Source organism: Marmota monax, unplaced genomic scaffold (assembly GCF_021218885.2).
Source record: "Marmota monax isolate L192 unplaced genomic scaffold, Marmota_monax_Labrador192_F-V1.1 WCK01_AAM20220418_F8-fsc00004, whole genome shotgun sequence".
NCBI classification, from domain to species: Eukaryota; Metazoa; Chordata; class Mammalia; order Rodentia; family Sciuridae; genus Marmota; species Marmota monax.
In genome coordinates this window covers 16,112,497-16,138,443 of record NW_026692881.1, presented here as the reverse complement: position 1 = coordinate 16,138,443, position 25,947 = coordinate 16,112,497, and the positions used below count along the sequence as shown (strand labels likewise).

The 25,947-nt window shown below is 39.6% G+C and overlaps 1 protein-coding gene across 2 annotated transcripts in view; it reads left to right on the top strand.

Annotated features, from left to right (window-relative positions):
* Cpn1 (carboxypeptidase N subunit 1) overlaps positions 1-25,947 on the top strand; it is a 28,058-nt gene extending 2,111 nt beyond the window's left edge. The window contains exons 2-10 of one of the 2 annotated variants that reach the window (XM_046450455.2): positions 3,800-3,996; positions 5,917-5,952; positions 8,456-8,611; positions 11,750-11,932; positions 13,073-13,184; positions 17,159-17,298; positions 19,897-19,996; positions 22,150-22,268; positions 25,672-25,947. In XM_046450455.2, coding sequence (XP_046306411.1) covers positions 3,800-3,996; positions 5,917-5,952; positions 8,456-8,611; positions 11,750-11,932; positions 13,073-13,184; positions 17,159-17,298; positions 19,897-19,996; positions 22,150-22,268; positions 25,672-25,821 — 1,193 coding nt within the window. In that variant the 3' untranslated portion in view covers positions 25,822-25,947. The remainder of the gene's footprint in view (positions 1-3,799; positions 3,997-5,916; positions 5,953-8,455; positions 8,612-11,749; positions 11,933-13,072; positions 13,185-17,158; positions 17,299-19,896; positions 19,997-22,149; positions 22,269-25,671) is intronic. The other variant, XM_046450456.2, reaches the window with a different exon arrangement.

The window sequence follows — 25,947 nt, the reverse complement described above, 5'->3', positions numbered from 1 at the left end:
GAGAGAGAGTTTCATGAGGTAATATTGGGAGGAGCAAGGAATTGGTGATCAGGAAAGGAATCCCCACTGAGGTGGTTTTGAACAGAGATCCAAAGGACATGAGGGAACATTTCATGTTGATATTGGGCAGGGGTTGGGGAGGTGGCAAGATAACAGGCAGAGGCAAGAGCAGATGCAATGTTCTAGGAGCTAGGGCATGTTGGCACACATGAGGAAAAAGTGAGGGGGGGCCCTATGGTCCAGCAGGGTGAACAAGGGTAGAACAAGAGGCGAAGTCAGAGACAGACAGTGGGGAATACTGGGCAGCAGAGGATCACATAGGGCCTTAGAGATCTTTATAAATATTTTGCCTTTTACTTCGAGTTAAATGAGAAGCTACTAGAGAGTTTTAAGCAGAAGAGTTGCAGAGATCTGACTTACATTTTTTAAAAGATCACTCAGAATAGAAGGCAGCAAATTGCCGCTCCAGAACCAGCACCAGCTTTGGTGAATGAAGTTTTACTGGAATGGCCACACCCATTTGCTTTTGCATTACTTTGGTTACTTCTGCTGGAAGAGTTGAATAGCTGTGACAGAGACAATATTGCCTACAAAGCCCAAAGGATTACTTTCTGTCCCTTTAAAGAAATTATTTGCAAACACTTGATTCAGGAGAAGAGGCTTAAATAGGGCTGGGCAAATGCTAGGAGACCAAGTGGGAAATTCATTACAAAAATCCAGGCATGGGGTGTTGGGGGCTTGAACCAAAATGGATATATGAGAAATGGTTGTATATTATGAGGGCTGGGTCTTGCCCATGACCTGCGCGGGCTATGAATTTTCGGTTTCCCTTGTGTGACATGTACTGGCTGAGAAATATGGCGAAAAATCACACAACAAAGAAATAATTTTGAAAAGTGAAAATGGGACGGCTCTATGACCTTAGGGGTCCTGCTTCCACAGTGGAAGGAGAGAGAGAAGAGCCCACGTTTGCTTTATTTATACAAGGGGGCTTCAAAGGATTTTCAAGGAGTGTTCTTTTGCCAAATAAGGTAGGAGGAGGGCTATCCAAGCTCAATGGGTAATGCCCCAGTCAGGAGCTACAGAGCAACCTCTCTAGCCGACTAAAGACTGAGGTCACCTCGTGCTTTGAGTAATCCATTAAGTGGGAGAAGCCACAAAATGACTTGCAATGTCAGAATTGCAAGGCTGAGGAGAAGCTTTTCAAATAGATCAGGGGTGGCCCCCACAGTAGGGGATATGGGCTCAGTGGTGAAGTGCTTGCCTGGCATGCACAAAGCCCTGGGTTTGATTCCCAGCACCACATGATGGGGAAACAAAAAGAAGGAAAGAAAAAAAAAATGATTATGTTCTCAGCCCTAGCCTAGGATGGAAGTGTAACCCTGTATACTCCAGAGGCTAAACAGGAGTATCACAAGTTCAAGGCCAGCATGGATATTTAGAGAGACCCTGTCTCAAAATAAAAAATAAAAAAGACTGGGGTTGTAGCTCTGTGGTAGGAAGTACCTGGTACCCTAATACCATGAAGAAAAGAAAGACCAAGAGAAAGAAAAAAAGAAAAGAAGGGGAGGGAAAACAGAAAAAAGAATCTAATCTTGAATACATACTAAGTACATTCCACCATGCCAAGTTCCACAGGACAGTGGTTCCCTGACTTGGATTTCATAGAAAAGTTAAAACATTTTTTTATGAATAAGAGAGGTTTGAGGAGACTAAAATAGATTTTCCAAGTTTTATTTTATTGAATAAGGATATGAAGGAAACTGACCTCTACTATTACCAACCTTTCCTGAAAGAACACCAAAAAAGATAAGAAATACATAATCTAAAATTTAAGAAATACCACAAGATTAAGAATACACATTATGGAAAATTCACAGAAATCCTGTAGGTTACAAATGTTCCTTTGGAAAAGACTGCTCTAGGAATACTAAGATAACTAATAATGGATCATGTTCTAAAGAAAATTAAAAATTGTATACATTACTAAGGCCAGGTCCAGTAAATGAATTATAATATGTGCAAAAATATAAAGTATGGTAAAAGAGAAGTCAGCAGACAACTCACTTCCAGCAAAGAGAGCCCAAGATGGCCTCACAGAGTAAGAAATATTTGAACTCAGCCTATGAGTATGATAAGGAGAATTTGGAAATAAGGAGATGAAGAGGTGCAGAATCAAAAAAGAAATGGAGGCAGAAAAGTGTTGGGTAGAAAAGAAGACACTTGACAAGAAGCTTTTCTCTTTCCTTTTAAAAGGGCACAAGAGCCAGCACAATGGCACAGGCCTGTAATCCCTAGAGACTGAGGAAGCTGAGGCAGGAGTATTGCAAGTTTGAGGCCAGCCTCAGCAACTTAGCCAGACCCTGCTCAAAAAGAAGAAGAAGAGGAAGCAGCAGCAGCAGCAACAGAAGCAGCAGCAGCAAGAAGAAAAAGGAGGAGGAGGAGGAGGAGGAAAATAAGAAGAAGCAAGCGTAATCTTTTTAAAAAACATTTTTAAGTTGGGGTTGTATCTCAGTGATAGAGTGCTTGCCTAGCATGTATAAGACTTCCTCTTCCTCCTCTTCCTCTTCCTCCTCCAGGGATTGAACCCAGGGGCCCTTAACCACTGAGCCACATCCCCAGACCTTTTATTGAGACAGAGTTTTACTAAATTGCTCAGGGTCTTGATAAATTGCTGAGGCTAGCTTCGAACTTGTGATCTTCCAGTCTCAGACTTCCAAGTCGCTAGGATTATAGGCCTACACTACCATGCCCAGCAAGAATATTTTAAAAGTGTTTTTATTAGTACATTATATTTTTTATAATTGTGGGGTTTATTTTGACATATTCATAAATGCATATAACGTAACTTGCTTCTTTTCAATTCTCAGTATTATTTCCTCCCTCTCCTGACCCCTTGCCTCTACTCTATTGATCATTTTTTAATAGTTTATTTTTTTAAATTTGTGTTTGCTTTTTAATGTATAACTAATGCTCTAATTGGTGCATTAGTAATACATGAAAGTGAAATTCATTGTGATATATTCATATGTGCACATACCATGATTTGGTCAGTTTCTTTCCACAGATTGATCTTTAAATGATTCTAGGGCTATCTCCAGAATCTCAATTCTTAGCCAAGCTGAGCAGTTGTTAGCATGGCCAAACACTAAGGACTGAAACATAAATAGATTCCTTCCTACTCTGTCTCAAGACATGCCTCTCAGATACAAAGGAAAGATTTTAGCTTCCTAAGTGCCCTAAAAATTATGTCTTCAATTCAATTGGGATGACAGTTAAATGTTATGCCATAACCTAGATTATTTCATGAGACATATTTTGGGGAAACACCAGCCTCACCCTGAAGGATTAGTCTGTGCTTAAGAAGCAGCATGCTACTGTGAATGGTACTACAAATGCAAGCTGGGCTTTGACTTCTATTATCTGCACTAGCTAGGTGGCCTCAGACAAGTTTCTTAACCTCTTTCATCCCTAGTTTCTTGGCTTTGAGGCTAACTATGCCTACTTCACAGGTTTTCTGTGAAGATGAGTAATAATGAACATAAATGCCCAGTTCATCGTGGGGGTTCAAAAGGTAGTAAGCATTATTATCCCTGGTATGAAGTTTTAGACATTTTGCAATTGCAATTGGTTAGGAAGGGGCTCCGGGATTATTGGTAAAGACCCAATGAAAGCCTAAGGTTATCTTTTATGTAGTAATGAAAAGGAAGGAAAAGATGCTTTTGCAAGATCATGACTTAGTAGCACTTCTAAACTTCCCCATCTTTTCTTCTCCTGCATGTGCGTTTTCTGCTTGCAGTGGAACCGGAAGTCAAGTATGTTGGGAACATGCATGGTGACGAGGTGCTGGGCCGGGAGCTGCTGCTGCAGCTGTCCGAGTTCTTGTGTGAAGAATTCCAGAACCAGAACCAGCGCATCATGCGGCTCATCCAGGAAACGCGCATTCACATCCTGCCCTCCATGAACCCGGATGGCTACGAGGCGGCGGCCACACAGGTAGAAGCCCAAAGGAAATACCAGGGAGAGACTAAAGCCATATTAGGACAGAAAGCATAACACAGAGCATGGATAGATGGGTTCTTTGTTTCCAAATTCAAAGAATGAAATCCATGGACGCAAGAGTGAGAGCAAAGTAACAGGATTTATTAGCATAATAGAAAGAAAGCAGAGCTCCCAAATAGGGAAGGGTCCTGAGAGGGATGCCAAGGGGTTATCTGCTGTCTAAGGGTTTTTAAAGGTATATCTGATGACCCAGTACAGATAATTTTGGGGGTGAGGGATGGACCAATCAAGCTCTTCAAGCTCCCAGTTTAGTAAGCCAATCAGAAGTGCCTAAGTTTAATCCCTTATTTACATAATTAAGAGGTCAGGTCCAACCTTGTGATTTGACATGTCTATCGGGAAGGGGAATTTCTTCAAGCAAGGTTAGATCTGGTAGTGGGCTGCGGCTATAGCCAAGGAAGAGCCATGTGGTTGAAGCTGTCAGCAGCAGAGACAGGATATGCTAACTAAGGAGGAGCTGTTGCAGTTGAAGCTGTCAGAGACAATGCCAGGATATTCTCCAGGCCCGATGTCTCCTTCTAGGATGGCATGGTCTCATTCCCCCTTTTCCCTTCTCTGAGGCTCTATCCTGTCTGCCTGTGGGAGGTCTACCTTCTTGCCCATTCCCTCAGAACTAAATGCCAACAGACAATGTATTCCAGTAAAAGAAATAAAGGATAACCCTAGGAGTGATGGCACTCGCCTGTAATCCCAGTTTCTTGGGAGGCTGAGGCAGGAGGATCACAAATTCAAGGTTACCCTCCACAACTTAGCTAAACCCTGTTTCAAAAAAATTTTTTTTTAAGTAAAGAGAGAGAGAGAGAGAGATTTTTTTAAATATTTATTTATTTTTTTTTAGTTTTCGGTGGACACAACATCTTTATTTTATTTTTATGTGGTGCTGAGGATCGAACCCAGTGCCCCGCGCATGCCAGGCGAGCGCGTTACCACTTGAGCCACATCCCCAGCCCAAAATTTTAAAAAATTAGAAGTCTGGGGATATAGCTTAATGAGGAAGCACTCCTGAGTTCAGTCCCCCATACCAAAATAAATAAATAATAAATAAAATAAATAATTAAAAATAAAATAATAAACAAAAAAATAATAAAAGATAAAATGGCTGAGAAAAAAAGCAACAGAAAATAAAATAGAACTATAATAAAGACTTTGGTCCTGTCTAAATGTAGCACATTAGGCAATAACTGTGGGCTCTCTGAGCTTCAGTTGCTTCTACACCTGTCCAGTTGACCTCAAGGTTTATTGTGAGAATCAATGAGGCAATGTCCATGACAACACTTTGTAAACTGAAAAATACTATGCAGAAGTGAAGTGATATTGCAAAATACACCTCTTTCCCTGAACTTTTGGCTTCTGATTGTAAATATTGTTCACCCTCCCACCTTACATGCCTATTTGAGGGGTTTTTGTGTTTTTTGTGGAAGCAGGGATTGAACCCAGAGGTACTTAACCACCCAGCCACACCCCCAGCCCTTTTAAAAAAATTGACAGAGGTTCTGCTAAGTTTCTGGTTCTGGCCTTGAACTTTCAATCCTCCTGCCTCAGCTTCCTGAGTAGTTTAAATCTACACGGGAATATGGTTAAAGATTGATTAGAGGCAGACAGGGGAATGGAACCAGAATGTTGAGCCAGTTATGCTGCTGGCTTTGAAAATGGAAGAAGGAACCATAAACTCAGGAATGTGGATGGCCTCTAGAAGGTGGAAACATCAGAAAACAGATACCCCTAGAGCCCTCAGAAGAAATTCAACACTGCTGACACCTAGCATTTATTTCAGTTTTCTGACTTCCAGACTGTTAGGGGAAGCCCTTTGCCATGCTGTTTTTCCTTCCTGCCTTCTTTTTTTTCTTTTTTTAGTGCTGGGGATGGAAACCAGGGCCTCATGAATACCAGGTAAGCCCTGTATCACCAAGCCACACACTCAGCCCCTCTTCTTGTCATCTTAACTAATAACCAGTCTGGGTAGCAAATCAACTGATCAAGGCTTAATGCTAACGATTAAGAACTACATTGATAAGAATGAGCAAGCAGTGAAAAAACCCTGGAAGCAAAAAGAAAATCATTGTATCATAGAAGTGTGCACCACGGAAAGATCAGATAAATGTTTCCATTGGAACAGAATTGCTACAGAAAACTTAAGAGAATTTTTTTAAAGTTATGTGTTGAATGGTGATCTAAGAATAAAATATAAGCAGGATATTATGAAAATATAAAAATAAAGATCTCTTAGAGAAAATTCAAGAGGTAGTACATCTGTGACTTACTTTTCAGCTGTCCAACATCATTCATTCACCCCACTTTGGGAAACAACCAACAATTTGGACTCTATCCTCTCAGTCCACAGGGCTGCCAGGGACACTAATCCCTTTCTCCAATGCCACACAAAACATTGAATGGAATTTCAGTTTTTAACAGGCATCTTAACATATCTCTGTTATACCACTTTTTATATTTAATTATTTGTGTATATATATCTACCTTATGTACACTATGAATTAGTAGAATAATGCCTCACTTACTCCTTTCCCTAATGTCTGTCAGACCTTTGAATGGAAACTTAAGTAAATTTGAGTTGACTAACTGGATGACTGAATAAATGAATGAATACATGAGCAAATAAAAATAAAGTGTGAAGTATGAGAAGAGAAAGGAAGTTGATAATGCTCAAAAGAAAATAAGAAAGAACTTATATTTTTCAAAAAGCAAGAGAGTGGATTTCCATGGTAAAACCACTTTGGAAAACAGCTCATCAGCTTTTCAAAAAGTTCAGTCCCTGTTACCAAAAAAAAAGTGACCTTACATCAACAGATACCAACAGGTCTACTCCTAGGTATCTACCAAAGGAAAAGAAAATACACATTCATACATAGACTTGTACATAAATGTTCATAGCAGCATTGTCCACACCAGCCAAAAAAGCAGAAACAACCCAATGTCCATGTACTGTGTTGAGTAGTATCACTGTCCTTAATTTTGTGTTCACTTAGTACCTGTGAAAGTGATCTTGTTTGGAAATAGTCTTTGCAGATATAATTAAGTTCAGATGAGGTCATACTGGATTAGGGTGTATTCTAAATCCAAAATGATTACTGTCCTTATAATAAGAAAGAAGTGTCTAAATAGAGACACAGACACACTAGAGAGAAATCCAGGTAAAGATGGAAGCAGAAATTAGAGTGGGCCATGGTGGTACATCTCTGTAATCCCAGCAGAAGACTAAAGAAGGAGGATCAGAATTTCAAGGCCAGCTTCAGCAACTTAGCAAAGCCCTAAGCAGCTTTGTGAGACCCTGTCTGTAAATAAAATATGACAAGGACTGAGGATATGGCTTAGTGGTTAAGCACCACTTGGTTCAGTCCCTGTTACAAAAAAAAAAAAAAAAAGAAAGAAAGAAAAGAAAAAAATTAGAGGGATGCATTCACAAACCAAAGATTACCTCCAACCTCCAGAAGGTAGAAGAGACAAAGAGAGAAACTTCAGAAAGCTGAGCCTGCTGGCACCTGGATTTCAAACTTTGAGCTTCCAAAAGTGTGAGACAACAAATGTCTGTTATTAGAAGACTCCCGTTTTGTGGTAACTTGTTACAGAAGCTCTAGGAAACTAATGCAGTCCCTCATCTGGTAAATGGATGAACAAAATGTGATATATCCATTTGATAGAGTTATTCATCAACAGCAACAACAATGAGGCTCATCAACAAATGAACGAGCCTCTAAAAATATTATGTGCAGTCAGGGAAAAAATCACAGAACATACAATGCATGATCCTACTTTTGTGACATGTCTAGAGAATGTGAATCTGTGGAGAAAGAGTGATGACCTTGGGCTGGTGGGAAAATGAGGACTGACTATAATAAAAAAGTTTCTCGGGCTGAGGTTGTGGCTCAGTGGTAGAGCGCTTGCCTAGCATGGTTGAGGCCCTGGGTTCGATTCTCAACACCACATATAAATTAATAAATAAATAAAGGTCCATCAACAACTAAAAAAAAATTTCTTTTTAAATGTTTCTCTTTAGAGTGATAGAAATGTTCTGAAATCAGATTATGATGATGGCAGTACAACTCTATAAGCATATCAAATTCATTGACTTGTACACTAAAAACAAGTAAATTTTATGGTATGTAAATTATATCTCAAGATCTTTTTTTAAAAAAAAAGAGCTCCCATGATTCTGAAACACTTTCCTGTTGTTACAGCTTCTCCTGGGATCTCTATCTGCAGTACATGTTTTACAGGGAAACTTCAACCACACCATTGGGATTTTGGAGAGGTTAAAGAAGAAAGTGCTACATTATTTGATAGAGGCAGTTAATATCATAAAAGAGCTGTACAGTGTTCTTAAAATATAGGATTCAGTCTGAAACTTACATTTTTCATCTCTTCATTTTTTCTCTAGGGCCCAAACATGCCTGAGTATCTCGTTGGCAGAAATAATGCCAATAAAGTGGACCTGAACCGTAACTTCCCTGATCTCAATATCTATTTCTACTACAATGAGAAGCATGGAGGACCCAACCATCACTTGCCCCTTCCGGAGAACTGGGAAAGTCAGGTAGGAGATAAAATTTGCAAACAGAAGCAAAAAAATCAGCATCTGGAATTTCTTGCAAAAGGATTGTTAAGCAATCTTCATATTAACAAGCAAGAATTAAGCATCTCTTCAACTTCATGTAAATTTGTCTAGAGGAATAATAATTGTATCTTATGCTTCTTTGTATTTGTTCTCTCCCCAAGTAGAGCTCTCCAAGGAGCATAAATATTCGATGATAGTAGTGATGGGGGTGGAGGAGATGAAAGCAGTATCCTGTAGTTGCAGGGTACTTAATCATTTCACAAAGTCCTGTCATAGCCAGTGTTTCAGTTGATCGTTAGTGTGGTGAATTCATTGAGCAGTGTCATCCATCTCTGTTTCTTTTGTTAATATTTATTTTTTAGTTGTAATTGGACACAATACCTTTATTTTGTTTATTTATTTTTATGTGGTGCTAAGGATCAAACCCAGGACCTTGCACATGCTAGGCAAGTGCTCTACCACTGAGCCACAACCTCAGCCCCCCAATCTCGGTTTTATAGATATTATACTTACAGATAAAATAGTTCAGGTGAGCATGGTAGCAACTTGGGAGCCTGAGACAGGAAGATCACAAGTTTGAGGCCAGCTTGGCCTATTTAGTGAGACTCTGTCTCAAAATAAAATAATAAGGGCTGGGGAATGTAGCTCAGTGGTAGAATACCGCAGGGTTCAATCCCTAATACTGCTACTACTAAGAATAATGATTTAAATCTGCATAGCTAATAAGTGATTGGAATCAGGATCAAAACTCAGGCCTTCTGACTCTTAACCCAGCATTCTTTCTATTGCACTAAACTATTGACAGAGAATTCTAGCATTCTCTTCTCAAGATTTCTCAAATCTCTCCTACTTGTGGTGAACTGTGTATTTTTCAGCAATTAGTTCCAAAAAGAGATTTAGGAAGTCTGACCCTTGTGGGTTTTCCTCTTCCCTTTGTATGTGTGACCTTAACATTTTACCTTATTCTCCCTCATTTCCCTTCTGTCTCAATAGGAGATGCCAGTCCATGCTCCTAAGCCTCACTCTTCAGGAGACCTATAATGTGACCCTGGAAATATGAAGTTTCACTATGCTAGTGGGCCTGCTCCTACAAATAGCTACAGTCATCTCTGGAGCATCATTGTCATCCTTGGTTTTTATATTGTAGGGTATAGTTCTAAATGTTTTATTTGTGAATATCTAAACTTAGAAACTGGGTGGAGAAAAATAAATCAGGCATAGGCCTTTATTCTGGGAATTTCCTGGATGGAATATTCTTAGATATTTTTTTCTCTTTGAATAGGAAGTAAAAGTCATGCTTATTAAGTGTCTGATAGCAACTATCCTTTGGCTCAAGTAAAACATGAAAAATAACTTTGTACTAGTCAGACTATCTAGCCAAAAGAATGTTCTTATTTGTTAAACTTGTTTCTCTTAGTAAAGTAAGGTGATTGATTCAGTAATAATTAGGGTCCCACTTAGTCCTCTATCTAAATCTTAAAAGGAAAAAAGACAATGAGAAGTCTCTCTTGCTCCTGACGGAGTAGACTTGAGAAAGAAGAGCAGTGAGGAGCTAGCCTTGTTCTGATAGGGCTTCAGACTTGAAGAAAGGACTGCTTCAAATCCTCTGAGCCTCATCAAAGACCAGAACTGGAACCCTTGGTACTATAGCCATGCTTCCCTTAATGACATTTTGGTAAATGATGGGTGGAATATATAGTAGTGGTCCCATAAGATTCTATCCCCTGTGATGTTGTAGCCATTGTCGTTTGTGTAAGTACACTCCAGATGTTTGCACAATGACAAAATCATCTAACAGTACATTTCTCAGAATGTAGCCTCATCATTAAGCCTCACACAACTCTATATGCATTCTGATTGTGTGAACTCAACACTATTCATTCAGTCCCCCTGGGATGGAAAAATGGGTCCTTCAGAGCTTACCCCTGGTCCAGGAGGAGTAATTAACACATTAACATCTCATAATCTCTAAGCACATCTACCCTGAGAGGAGGAAAAAAATTGAGGACTATAAATTGTTTATTTATAATACTGTACTCTACTACTATACTAGGCTAGTCCAAGTAGATTCAGGGCTTTGCTTAAAATACTGTCACTCACTAGCAATATAACGCACTATAAAGGGTACAGTTACACTACTTGTCCAAGGGATAGTGTATCTAATTCATGACATTTGGATACAACTAGAGGAGCATGTTCCACATGTCAACATTACAGCACATGTGTTGGGAGAAGGAGGAGGCTGAAAACCTATTATTGTGATCCAGTGTTTTCCAGATTTGTTTTCTAAAGCCCCAAATTCCTGTCTTAGAAGCCACAGGACAATGAGTAAATAAGAAGCCCTTTCCTAGGGTCCAGATAGAGGCTCAGCTGGAGCTCTGAACTTTCTAATTATGATAGCCCTCTTCAAACAGATCTCTCTCTCTCTCTCTCTCTCTCTCTTTCTCTCTCTTCCCCCTCTCCCTCCCTCTTTCTCTTTCTAGCTTATTTTCTCAGGGTAATTTTAGGTTCACAGCCAAAAGTACAGAGTCCCCACATACATCCTGTCCCCCTATTCCCTACCCCACCATCACCCACCTGAGTATACATTGGTTAGTCACTGAACCTGCACTACTCACCACTAACACTCAAAGTCCATAGTTTACATTAGTGCTTATTCTTTTTTTAATATTTATTTTTTGGTGTAGATGGACACAACACAATGCCTTTATTTTTATGTGGTGCTGAGGATCAAACCCGGGTCCCGCCCGTGCAAGGGGAGCGCTCTACCGCTGAGCCCACAATCCCAGCCCTAGTGCTTATTCTTGGTGTTATCAATTCTATGGTTTTTGGCAAATGTATGATAATATGAATCCACCATTATGGTGTCATACAGCATTGTTCCACTGCCCCAAATATTCTCCTTGTACCTGTTTAGTATATTACAATTCACGTAAAATTTCCTTCTGAAAAAACCTTCCATACACTTAATTTTGGAAACTGTCATTCCAGAGGTCAGAATCCAGAGGAGGGAATAACTTCTCTGTGTTATTCAGACACACTCTCTCCCCAGGCCACTTCCTCACAGTGACTTCCATGGCCTTTCCTTTGCTGCTAGCCTTTCTTATCTACTTACAGGTGGAGCCCGAGACTAAGGCTGTGATCCACTGGATGCGCTCCTTCAACTTTGTTCTTTCAGCCAATCTCCATGGAGGGGCAGTGGTGGCCAATTATCCATATGATAAGTCTCCTGGGCATCGGTTCCGAAATCCCTACCGCACTACCAATTCCCCTACACCTGACGACAAGCTGTTCCGGAAGGTATGCAGAAGGGCATTGTCCTGGCCAGGGGAACATGGGGCTCAATAGACCTGTGTCAAATCAGGAACAAGTCCATAAAAAATAACAGAAAACACTGCCTGCTTGTGAACCACTTAGTCTGGTAAATTACATTTAGGTTTGCATGATGAGCCATAAATTCATGAAAAAGTAATTTAAAAGAAAAGCTTTATACTATAATTACCATGATGTACAAAATGCAGATATAATTTGATTCAAATGTATGAAATGTCAAGATCATTGTACTGTCATGTGTAACTAATAAAAAAAAAAATAACAAAAAAAATATGCCAAAAGACTGGTGGTAAGTTAGTGACATTAAACATGAATTTTAGGATTTCTAATTTATAATTTTATGATAATATATCTGTGTTAATGAAGACTATGCACATGAAACAGGCTTAATTAATAATTCAAGTATTAATGTATGCTAATATATACATTACAATTTATATAAATATATTTAATAATATAATAAATTTAATATTTTATAATAAAATGTATTGGCTAAATTATAAAATATGTTAACATATAATTATATATTGATATATAAATAATAATAACAATGTAATTCCTCAACTAATGAATTACAATAGCAAAAAACACCAATTATTCCTTTTCTCCAATAATCTCATTTTGTCCACTCTTATAATTAAAAAAAAAAGGATTATAGAGAAAGACTGCATATGTTTCTTTTCTTCCAAAATAATATATCTCTCATTTGCCAATACATATTACTTTTCCTGTTTTTTTTTTTTTGCTCCTTGATTTTGGCTAGAGAATGATACAATTGGAAGGGACCTGCACCATCTAGTGCTACCCCTCCTTTTGCACAAGAAGAAACTTGACCCCAAGAGAGTGGAAAATCAGAATACAGATCTCTTAATCCTAGTCTGCTTCACACTCCACACACACACACACACACACACACACGCTTACATTCACACACACTCACTCTCATACCCACCCTTGTACATACTCACATACACTCCATCTCTCTCCTGTTCATATTTTCTTGACTGAAGCATATATTCAGTTGCCTAATAGGACTTCATGGCACCACTCTAATTATGAGCATGAACATTGCCATATGAGATCATTTTCTGCATACTTTTCCTGTAGCTGGCCAAGGTCTACTCCTACGCACACGGGTGGATGCACCAAGGTTGGAACTGTGGGGATTACTTCCCAGATGGCATCACCAATGGGGCTTCCTGGTATTCTCTCAGCAAGGGTAAGGAGAGTCCTGGACACTGCTCAAGCTGAAGTAGTGTAGTGCCCACTTCTGAATGACTAGTTTTTTTCAAGGAAACAATAGGGACACTATGGAATTTTGCACTCCAGTAAACATCTGAAAAATGAAGAAGTCTAATATTGGCATTTAGTGTCATCTTTAAAACTAAGGTAGGAACACCTGTGGTCCTGTAAAACTGGTAGTTTACACAATAGACTAAAGCATAGGAAGAAAATAATGGGGCCAAGTGATGAAGTGTGTCTCTGAGAATAAACTGGTTGAAACCCAGCTTTCCCACTTACCAGTCATGTTGTTTCAGGCTACTTACTTAACCTCTCTGTGCTTTGTTTACTGATCTGTAATTAAGACTAAGAAGGCTGGGGATGTAGCTCAGTGGTAGAGTGCTTGTCTAGCATGTGTGATGCCCTCAGTTCAATCCCAAGCATGGCCTCTCCTCAAAAGAAGAAAAATACTAGCCTCATGATTTTGATGCTTTAGATAAAATAACAGACATGAAACATTTAGAAATGTCTGGCTTATGAATGTTTTTAAAAGTAGTACAGAGAATGCCTCACATGGCAGCAGGTGAGCAGAGGAACTGGCCTAGAAAACACCAGTTGCCCTGAGTTCTGCTCTCCACCCTGACTGCCTGCCTCCCGTATGCAGGAATTTGCCATAGGCATTGACCATTAATTCTATAGCCTCAAACAGAAGTAAACTTCTCCATTCTCTGTTGTGTGGACCTTGCCCATGTTTGAGGGTCAACATGAACCTTTGATTATGAACCTCTGGCAGATAGGCAGTCTATGGATAGGGAATAGGCCAAAAGAGGAAGCTGGGTTCTTTCAGGAATCACTTTTAGCATTTGTTTTTCCCCATCCTCTCAAGTCTGAGCTGGCTACAGCATTGGTGAGGGCTGAGTTGATGGTGGAGTGAGATAGAGAAAGGTTAAGGAGTTGCCATGTACTGAGAGGGAAACTTGTGGCTGTAAACTCACTGAACACAAGGCAAGTAGATTTTGTGAAACTCTGATTTCTTTAGTTTATATTAGAGAAGCAATAGATGTCACCCCCCATGATTAAAAATATCAAATATGCTTTTTAAAATTAGACTTGTTCCTTGTTTCCTCGCTTCCCTTCTCCCTCCTCATCCTCTAAGAAAGTATGGCCCGTGCCTCCTCTGAGAATCCTTGTCCTAAATTAAGCTGGTACATTCCAAGATGATTAAACTAATCAAAATGGTTGTTTTGACAGTGTGGTCTCTGGTTCTGCATAGCTGGCATCACTGGGGACTTGTGAGAAATATGAATTTTGAAGCCCAAACCTAGACCCACTGAATCAGAAACTCTGGGTGTAAGGCCTAGCAGTCTGTATTTAGCCGGAAGTGCCAGATTGCCAGGGATTCTAATGCATGGAGAGAATCATGGGTTACAGTTATTGTTGTCCAGCTTCCCCATTCTTTCTGTAATGGCTGTTTGCATTCATTAGCTTAAAGAGCAAGTGAAAGTTGATTAAATGGATACTTAGTTTTCAATTTTCATTGTGGTAAAATACACATAATATAAAACCTACTGTCTTTTGTATTTTTACGTGTATAGTTAGTTCAGTGTTATTAAATACATTCATAAAGTTGTGCAACCAGCAACATCGCTCACCTCCAGAATACTTTTTATCTTGCCTCAAGCCCCTGGAAGCCACCATTGTACTTTTTGTCTCTATGATGTTAACTACTCTGTATACCTGATGTAAGTGGAATCATGCAGTATTTGCCTTTTTGCAACTGGCTATTTGACTTAGCATAATGAGCCTAAGGTTTATCCATGTAGCAACATGTGTCAGAATATCCTTCCTTGTTAAGGCTGAATAATATTCCATTATATGTATACACCACATTCTATTTGTATATTCAGCCATTGATGGACACTTGAGTGCTTTTGAATACTGTAAATAATGTTGCTGTGGACATGGGTGTACAAATATCTATTTAAGACCCTGCTTTCATTGCTTTGGGGTATATATCCCAAAGTAGAATTGCTCAGTCCCATGGTAATTCTGTTTTTTTTTTTTTTTTTTTTTTTTTTTTTCTTTTTTGAGGAACTACCATACTGTTTTCCATAGGAGTGCTACTATTTTAGATTTTTTTTACAAAATGCACATAAGTTCTAATTTCTTCACATCCTTGCCAACACTTAATAATTTCCATTTTTCTCTTTTTATAGTAGCCATCCTAACAAGTGCATGGTGGGATCTCATGGTAGTTTGAGTTGCATTTTCCTGCTGATTAGTGATATTAAACATTATTTTATGTGCTTATTGACTATTTGTTTATCTTTGAAGAAATGCCTATTTAAGTCTTTGCCCACTGTTTAATCCTGTTGTTTGTTTTTTTTGTTGTTGAGTTTTAGGAATTCTATATACATTCTGGACATTGAGGTCTTATTGGATACATGACTTAGAAATATTTTCATCTATCCCATAGTTGCCATTTTACCCTATTGACATTATCTTTTGATGCATAAGTCCTCAATTTCCATGAATTCATATTTGCTTATTGTTTCTTTTGTTGCCTGTACCTCTGATGTCAGATCCTACAAGTCATCACCAATCCAGTGTCATGAAGCTTTTTGCCTATGTTTTCTCCTAAGAGTTTTGTAGTTTGGGGATCGTACATTTATGTCTCTGATCCGTTTTGAATTAATTTTTTACATGGTGTTAAATAAGGACCCAACTTCATGTATTTGCATGTAGATATCCAGTTCTTGAGCACCCACTTGCTAAAGATTGTCCTTTCCCCTGGAATGGTCTTGGCACCCTTGTCAAAAATCATTTGATCAATAAACAAATAAACAAAAAAATCATTTGACCATATGTGCAGAATTTCTGGGCCCTCTCTTCTATCCATTGCTCTGTTGGTCTGTCTTTATGGCAGTACTACATTGTAGTACTGTGGATTTGTATTAAGTTTTAAATTCAGGCAGGGAGTCCTGTAGCTTTGTTCTTTTTCAAGGTGGTTTTAGCTGTTCGGGGTCCTTTGAGATTCCATATGAATTTTTGGATAGGCTCTTATATTTCTGAAAAGAAAAAGGAATTGTGTAGATCACTTTGTATAGTATGGACATCTTTACATAATTTTTAACCCAAGTGAATTTGCCATAAGTACTATCCTAATAATCAGAAACATACTAAAAATAATTTATTCCATTGAATAATTGAATGACATAGATCAGAGCAGACATTTGGTGGAGGAAAAATATACAGCTATCTTCTGCTTTTTCATGAGTCAGTTTGTCTAGGAGAATTATTTTCAGATCAGCATGTTCTCAGTTAGGGTGAGGGATGTGAAAACAAAATATTCATCTTATTTTTAACCTCCCGGGTCTGAAAAACATTGTAATTTAAAAAGAAAAATCTCCCAAAAGCAATACATAACGCATGTTCTAATAATAAGGCACAGTTAATCATCAGGCTTTGGAAATGATAAGATAGACGAGAAGTGAAATTAAATCCTGAAATGGGAAAAATGGAGAGGAAGCAGATGACAAAATGAGCATTCATGAAGAGAGGAAATGGGAAAGAGAGAAAGGCATGTGAACTGGAAACTTGGAGAAAGCTTTTTTTCTTACCAGGGATTGAATCCAACGGACTTAACCACGGAGCCACATCCCCAGCCCTTTTTATTTTTTATTTTTAGAAAGGATCTCACCAAGTTGCTTAGGGTCTCATTAAGTTGCTGAGGCTAGCCTTAAACTTGAAGTCTTCCTGCCTCAGCCTCCTGAGCTGCTGGGATTACAGGCATGCACCACTGTGCCAGCTAGGGGAAAGGTTTTATGGGAGAGAAAAGTAAACAGAGATCAAGAGGTAGAATAGAAGGTGGGGAGGGTGATGGTGTGGAGAAATTGTGATTAACAAGAGATGAGGTGGGGGGTTGGGTGGGAACCTAGTTGTACAAATCTGCAATTACCCTCTTTCCCTTAGGAATGCAAGACTTTAATTATCTCCATACCAACTGCTTTGAGATCACTCTGGAACTCAGTTGCAACAAGTTTCCCCGTCAAGAGGAATTACAGCGGGAGTGGCTAGGTAATCGGGAAGCCCTAATCCAATTCTTAGAACAGGTAAGATGTCATTTTTCACCAGAGGGAGGGAATGGAAGGAGGGAGGGAGGGAAGGAGAGAGAGAGGGATGTGGGTGTTCCCCAGTGACAGGCTCCATTTTTGAGTTAGCAAGATCTGACTTTTCCAGTCACTCAGTGCAGTAGATTTTGGTTGCCCTTCCCAGTGAGATTCATTCATTCAACATGACAGAGCACTATGATCTGCCAGAAACTTAAGAGCTTGGTATTATTAATAAACAAATACACAAACAAATATCCCTGCCAATATAGAATTGAATTCTAGAGAGGACAGACAATAAGTAAAATAAGAAAGTAAATTTTAGAACATGTTAAAGAGAGATGCTATAAAGAGAGCCTTCTTAACAACCAACAATAAAAAATTAAAAAAAAAAAAAAAAGAGAGCCTTCTAGGGAAGGTGACTTTTAAACAGAGATTTCAAAGAGTTGAGGGAGAGAATCATGCAGATATTCAGGGCCAAAAAGGGGTTTCCTAAATGAACACAAAACAATCATAAAACCAAAGACAAACCAAAAAATGTTCAACATCACTAATCATCGGGGAAATGTAAATCAATACCAAATGAGATACCCCTTATACCCATAAGAACTTTATTTTTCTTTTGCAACACTAGGGATTGAACACAATGAAAAGTAATTTAGCCCTGTATGTACCACAGGGCTACATACCCAATCCTTTTTATTTTTTTATTTTGAGACATAATCTTGCTAAATTGGCCAGGCTGGCCTCAAGCTTGGGATCCTTCTGCTTCAGACTCCTCCTGAGTCACTGGGATTACAGGTATGCACCACTGTACCCGGCTCTGCATACCAATTGGGATGGCACCTACCAGAAAAGAAAAAAATGGCACATCTCTAATCCCAACAACTGTGGAGGCTGGGGTAGAAGAATTGCAAGTTCAACGACAACATTGGCAACTTAGAGAGACCCTGTCTTTTTTTTTTTCTGTTTAGAGATACATGACAGTAGAATGTATTTTGATATATTATACATACATGGAGAGAGACCCTGTTTTGATAAAAAATAAAAAGGGCTCAGGGTGCAGGCCAGTGGTAGAGCTCTCCTGGGTTCAACCCCCAGTACCAGACACACACTAAAAAAGTGCTAGAGAGGATGTGAAGAAAATGGAATCCTTGCACACTGTTGTGGGAATGTAAAATGGTTACAGCTACTATGGAAGTTCATCACCAAATTGTAAATAGAATTACCATAGGAGCCAGTAATATTGCTTGTGGATGTATACCAAAGCACTGAAAACAGGGTCTCAAAGAGGAACTTGCACACTCTTGTTCATAGTAGCATTTTTCATAATAGCCAAAAAGTGGAAGCAACTCAAGTGTCCCTTGATAGATGAATGTACAAACAAAATCTGGAGTATATATATAATAGATATTATTTAGCCTTCCTTCAAAATGAAGGAAGTTCTGATACATACTTCATTGTGGATGAACCTTGAGGACATCATGTTAAGTGAAAAAGCAAATGTGCCAGGTGTGGTAGTGCACACCTATAATCCTAGTAGCTCAGGAAGCTGGGGAAGGATCACAAGTTCAAGGCCAGCCTCAGCAACTTAGCAAGGCCCTAAGCAACTCAGAAAGACCCTGTCTCAAAATAAAAGGAACTTGGGATGTAGGTCACTGGTGCAGCACCCCTGGGTTTAGTCCCAAGCACCTCATCCCTAAACGTACTCATCCCGGCAAATACTGTATGATTCCACATATATCAGATATGTAGAGTGGTCAAAATGTGAAGACAGAAAATAGAATTGTGGTTGCCAGAGCCAGGGAAAGAGGAGGGAATGGAGAGTTTTTATTTAATTAAGTCAGAGTTTCAGTGTTACAAGATGCAGAGAGTTCTAAGGATGAGTGCTGGCACTGGTTGCACATTCTGACTGTGTTTATTAACACTGAAATGGACACTTAAAATGGTTAAGGTGATACATTTTATGTCATGTATGTTTTATAACAATTTAAAAATTTTTAGTTAAAAAAATGCAAGGATGGGCTGGGTATGGTGGTGCACATCTGTAATCTCAGCAACTTGGGGGGCTCAGGCAGGAAGATCGAGAGTTCAAAGCCAGCCACAGCAACTTAGCAGGGCCCTAAGCAACTCAGTAAGACACTGTCTCTAATTTAAAATATTAAAAATGGCATGGAATGTGGCTCAGTGGTTTAGTGCCCCTGAGTTCAATTCCTGGTATTCCCCCACCCCCCAAAAAATGCAAGTTCAGGATAGCAGTGTGGCTAGCCTCCCAGTGGGTTTCAAGTGTAAAGTAGAGTGTGATAAACAGTGAGAGCAGGTGGCCAACAGGGACCACAGCTTTTTAGACCATCCTAAAAACCGTAGCCTATGAGCTGAGTTAGGTTTTGAGTAGAACATGACATGATTTGACTTAGGTTTTAACAGGATCGCTGTGTTCTGTTGAGGAGATTATTGGTGTGGAGGAGCAGCAAAGAGACTGGGTTGGGGGCTGTTACCCACTTGGGGAGCTCGAGTGTGAAAGCATATAAGAAAGGGCTTTATACTATAAAAAACTCCACCAATTTGAGCGTAACTCTGTGCTCTCAACTTTTCCTGCAGGTTCACCAGGGCATCAAGGGAATGGTGCTTGATGAGAATCATCATAATCTCACAGGGGCTGTCATTTCTGTCCATGGGATTAATCATGATGTCACTGCGGGTAGGTGGTCCCTACTTGGGGGTGTCAGGAATACTGGTGGTAGAGGTTAAGAAGAAAGGGTACTAGAAATGGAGAAAGTAAATTAAAAGGCTGGATCAAGCAACCAAGATGTTTATATGGAAAATCTTTTGCTTGTGAAACAAGCAATCCCTGAGAGGCCAGGACCAGGGGGAAAAAATGAAAAGTAATTTCTTGTCAGAGTGGAGGAGTCACTGCCCATATAACCTTGTTATTTCCGGCCTTGAGGCTATAATAGCTTGCAAATTGGTGTGAAAATGGGGTAGAAAAGAAAAGAGAAGGACTGTAATATCTGTTTAGTTTGTCCCTGACTCAGGCATTTCCATATATGTCCACTAAGACAAAAGTTAGCAAGATTGGTTCTGGGCTTGCTGCAGATCAAGACTGGTAATGGAGAGAGATCTTAGAGCTATCTGAGGCCTCCTTAAAGGGTATAGAATGATATCATGGAAGAATGGTGTTGCAAATGGACCTTGCTCAGATTGATTATGCACAATTTATAAGGTTTTTTTCTTGTTTGTTTTTAAAGGATAGAAGTAGTTACCAATGGTTGAGGGTTGGTAAGATTTGCCTACCTCCCAACAACCTTGAAACCAGCAAGGCTCAGCTCATTTTACCACACAAACATTTATTACCAATCATGCATTTTTACAGTTCATGTAATCTGTTTAAGTTGCATGAAATCTGTATTCTTTAAGGTGATCCCAGCATAGCTTCAATCAAAGGTCCATTCAAGACAAAAGCAATATTCTAAAAGCAGAATTCTGAAGCCTCTTGATCAGGCTTCAGACAACTGGAATCTTTCATCCCAATGGCTGGACCCAGGACCATTTATGGATCCAACTTCAGGCACCCTCTCAAGAGCACAGGCTTTAGTACTTGTTAGATTTTTATCCCATATAAGCAAGGGAGAGGAATATCTCTGAAACATTCTAGCCACTGATAGTGATCATCATTCATTCCACCAATAAGTGCCCACTTCCCCACACTCATTGTGCTAATAAATAACATTTCACTGGTAAAAAAGATCTATTGCTAAAATTCATTATGCTACTTAGCAAACCATATAAAGATAAACATACTTGAATCCCTCTTCCTACCTGCATCTGGAATGGGATCTTTCTGATAAAACATTTGTTATCCACTTCTAAGTATGAACCTCCAATTAAGAAAATGATAGCCCCCAGAGTATAACTCAAACTATCTAATATATGCATAATAATACCCTGCCTTTGCTAAAGTATTTTAAAGTAAATTAAGACATTTAATAGGTAGCAGAAAAAAATAGTTACTCATTATTACCTGTATCATTCTTTATTGCATTTATTATTTCAATTAATCATTGCTGCATACTTTAAAAATTTTATAGGCACCATCATGATTGGCCATAATACTGCATTCCTGCCACAGAAAAACAGGCTTATTTTGAAGGTGATGGAAGAAATTTTAAAATATGATTTTCAAAATCAGAACATTGGCAATCATTTAGTAAGCCTTCCTACTTAATATAAAATTACATGCTCACAGCATCTCTTACCACTGGTTGTCCAAGCCATCAGTGTGAGGGCTATTAGTGCAGATTGTACACAGCTTTACCATGTAGCTTTTCTAGGACGCCCCATTAAACATCTACCCGAGTGTTCCCAAATTCATAAAGCAGTCATTTTTTTTGATAGCTCTGTTTATTATAATAATTTCTGCTTCTGTTTAGCAACTTAAATCTATAGTTCTCATTCTTGTTTCTTTAGGTAGAGATTATTTCTTCACAGTGACTTTTTGACTTTTCAAATATTAAAAACAGGTCTCAAATAGTTTTCTTAATCAGGCAACATAATAAACATTTTAACCTTTGCTTTCTTCTAGTGACCCTTTACTAGACACAAGTTTGTATTAAAATCCAAGGTCTAGAATGGAAGACAATACTTTCAGTGTGAAGCACAATGGGACATTTTCTTAGGGGCTCCTCCTATTGAGGAGGATCCTTATAATCAATTTAGTGCTTCATCAGTTTCATTCTGCCGATAAGAAAAAACAAGCTGTAGTCAGCTAAAACCTCCAGATCACTGTTCATAACAAGGTACCATTTGGGGCATGCTTTTAATCAGCAGACTGAGTCACATCCTTGTCACTATTAGGTGAACGAGGTGATTACTTCCGGCTACTGCTCCCAGGTACCTACACTGTCACTGCCACAGCACCTGGGTTTGACCCACAGACAGAGAATGTGATCGTGCATCCTGGGAGACCAACGCTGGTGAGTTCCGCTGAGCTTTACAGAACACTACAAATATCATTTATTCCATGTCTTAAACAACTGGTTGCTTTGCTCTAATCTTGTCTGAGCTTCCCTCTTTCACCTTTAAAAAAAGTTCATTGCTCTTCTATCCTAATTTTTCTTGTCCTTCTTCTTTTGTCTCCTTCCCCACTTCCTTTTGGCTTTTTCTTATTCTTCTGTTTAACACAGCATCATGATTAAAAGAACTGTATGTTTTAAATCCATCTTATTTGTCCACAGACCTTGAATAAATTGCCTCTCACATCCTCATTTTCTTCCTAAGACTAATGGTACCACCTTCACAGGAGGTTCAAAAGAGAAAGAGCACAACTAGCATTTAATATAGTGGTTGACATGACTCAACATGTAAATCCTGGAGCTCCTGCACAGATTCCCTGGCTTCCCCTGATTGCATTCCTTGGTCCATAAGCAAGGAATACCACAGGGTGGCGCTCTGCCAGCCCTTGGGTGCCCTGTTGGCTCACACAGTCTTGATTTCTGCTTGCCTCTGCCAAGAGCCCGCTGCTCTCTAATTAGCTGACTGTAATATGCAATCTCCACTGCTTTCCTTTATGGATAGGATGAGAGGCAAAGAACCTTTTTGATTTACAGTCTGGAACTTTTTTACTTTAGGTCATATTAGATAAGGTTCTCAGAGCTTAAAGGGAAGCAGAGGTCATGGACATTAATCCTCAGATGTTTTCAAATGAGGAAAAAAGAGTCAATTCTATTTAATGAGCATCTACAACTCTTGTTTCCTATAGTTGGCATTTCCCAGAGCCTCCTCACTTGTCCTTTTCCTTCTCTACACAACTCTAGAGCTTATTAGACCCTCCCTCTCTCTTTCCTTAATACAACGCAGTCAAGTATATCATCATTTTAAATATAGTAATGTTCCCCAAAGGCTCAGATATTGAAGGTTTGGTCCTCAATGCAACAATGTTCAGAGATGGGTCTTTTGAGAATTAAATGGATAATGAAGGCTCTGACCTCATCAATGTATTGATCCATAGATGGACTCATAGCTGTGACATTGTTGGGAGGTGGCAGAAGCTTCAGGAAAGGGGACATGGTCTGGAAGGGTATAGCTTGTCCTTCCTTCCCCTTCCTTCCTTGCTTTGGAGAGGTGAGTAGCTTTCTCTGCCACATTCTTCCACCATGATCTTCTGCCTCACTATAGGCCTAAAGTAATATAGCCAGCCCACCACTGACTGAAATCTGAAACCATGAACTAAAATAAATCTTTCCTCCTTTAAGTTGCTTTTCTCAGGTATTTTGTCACAGAAATGAAAAGTTTAGCACAGAGAGTTTTCGAGAATTATCTCAATAACCTTCACAATAACTCTATGAGGTAGATATGAGTGTCCCCATTTGTGGCTGCGGAAATTGAAACTTGTTTAAAGACAAGAAACTTATATAATATCACCCTGTGAGGAAATGATGGAAGCCAGGATTTGAACCTATGGCAGGCTCTCCAAGCTGCCTCCTCATCCATTGTGTCAGGACCTTATAATCTGTGTTCATAACCCCTTATTTTACCAGCAGCCAAGCAGGGAGCAGATTTGGCTGCCTGCATACATAAGAAATAAGCAAATGATGTAAAAAAAGGAAAAATGAATTTTATGCAGTTTGATCAAAGTGGGGACAAGCAGCTAGATTTTTCTCTGCTGGCCCTAAAGAAATGGTTACAGTTTATAGCAATGAAAGCCAGGTGATAGGCATATGTAGGTTTAGCTAGGCTGTGCTAGTCAGAGAACATGTCGGCTTCAGCTTTCCTAATGCCTGGCCCAGTCCAAGGGTAGTTTTTATTCTCAGCATGAAGAAGCTTTCTGTTTCAGGATGACAATAAGGAATTACTCTGTAAATCCTTTGAGAATTCCTCTGAAATTTTTAGATAATCCTCCCCCTAGTCCCTCTACTCCCATCTCCTGCAATACTTCTACTCACAGATGCAGGAAGAAAAGAGTAACTCTTCCATTTCAACCTGTTAGCTGATTCCAATTTCCCAGCCAATGTGTCCTCTTTCCCTTTATCCTTATTCTACACTAAAATTAAATGACCAGCAGACAGCTGTATACATAGGTCTTGTGCTAAGCAAGTTTATTCAATGCTGAATGCAAACAACCAAAAGACCTCTCAAGTAACATACTCTGTTTCAAAGTATTTCACCTCCTTTTTTCACATATTCTTTAAATAAATTAGCATAATTGGTTCTTTATATGTCAAATATAACTTAGGGGGAAAAAATCTGTCTTTTAAGTACAATTCTCAGATACAGTAACATCTAAGAATCTGATCTATGGATCACAGTAGAATCCAGTTCCCTTTCCATCCTAAAGCAGACAGCCATCTGGCTGAAGAAGGAAAAAAAAAAGATTATTTACAGAAGGGTTTCCATGTTACAATCAAGAAGTTTTAAAATACCTCCCAGGGTCCTATGCGGCCTTGCTTTTCCCCACAGCCTTCCAGATGTGGCTCCTTCTGTTTTCCTCTGTCCTTTCCTCCTTTTGTTGTCTCTCTCCTCTCTTCTTTCCCCTTTCCTAGATTTCTGTATTATTAAAGAGGAAATAGTAAATGACACAGTGCAGTTGGCTCTGACTCCCCTACCCCCCACTCCTTTGGTGAACTAGCAGAAGAACTGGCTTGGATTCCTGTGCACAGGGCAGGAAATAACCCCATGGAGAGGCCTCTCCATCAGTGGCCTGTTTTTCACTCCCAGCTGGCTCAGACTGTTCCAAGGGCGGGCAGCCAGGCTTGCCCCAGGGGAGCTGTCAGGACACTGTGCCTCTCCCTCTTTTTTCCCTGCCTGCAAGGGCTGTCCAGCTCCTCCACGCCCAGTGTATCCCACACTCAAAGGCATCTTTCCATCTTCAGGCTGTGGCCAGAAGGGAAGTGTCATTTAGCTTTCAAAGGATGCATCTGTGCCCAGGGAAGTTAAGGGTCCAAAAATGCATAGGCAGTCTCCATCATCTCTATCTACTGCCAAACAATAGAGCAGGAAATTTAGTTCCAAAGGTCTGAAACACACATTGGCATGCCTGAGCAGGGCACCTGTGACTCATAGTCAGTGTAAAGGAGACAGATATTATTAGGGCACCATCAATCCTAGCTCTTGTCCTAAGCAACAATATTGGTGAAATCATGATTTGGGATGTAGATATAACTTTTCTCATTCATATAAAATAAATGTATATTTACCTATGTGTCGCCAGTGATTGTGTACCAATTTGGGGAGACTATTATCCAAGTCTATAGGATACCACTGGTGCTGCTCTTGGCCATCGCTGTAATAATTCTCCCCAAGTCTCCTGCCCTTGGAACCTGGAACTGTGGTAAGGAAGAATCCAAACTGGGCTCCTACATTCTGCTTTTCCTCTTCCAGGTCAACTTCTACCTCAAGAGAAGCATCGCTCCAGTAAACCCTCTGAGGAAGGCTCCAGGTGGAGGGCAGGGAGGCAGGATGCAGGCGCAGCTTCGGATAACCAAAAAGAAAGATGGGGCCAGGAAGCAGCCACACAGAGGCCCTGGCTGAAGCCCACCAGGCCCTGGCCACGTTTAGGAAGTCTTTATTTCTGCTCTCAAATCCCATGAGGCATGCTCTCTATTGTTTTTTATCTGAGACATATTTAAATATAAACATATTGAGAACAGTTCAAAA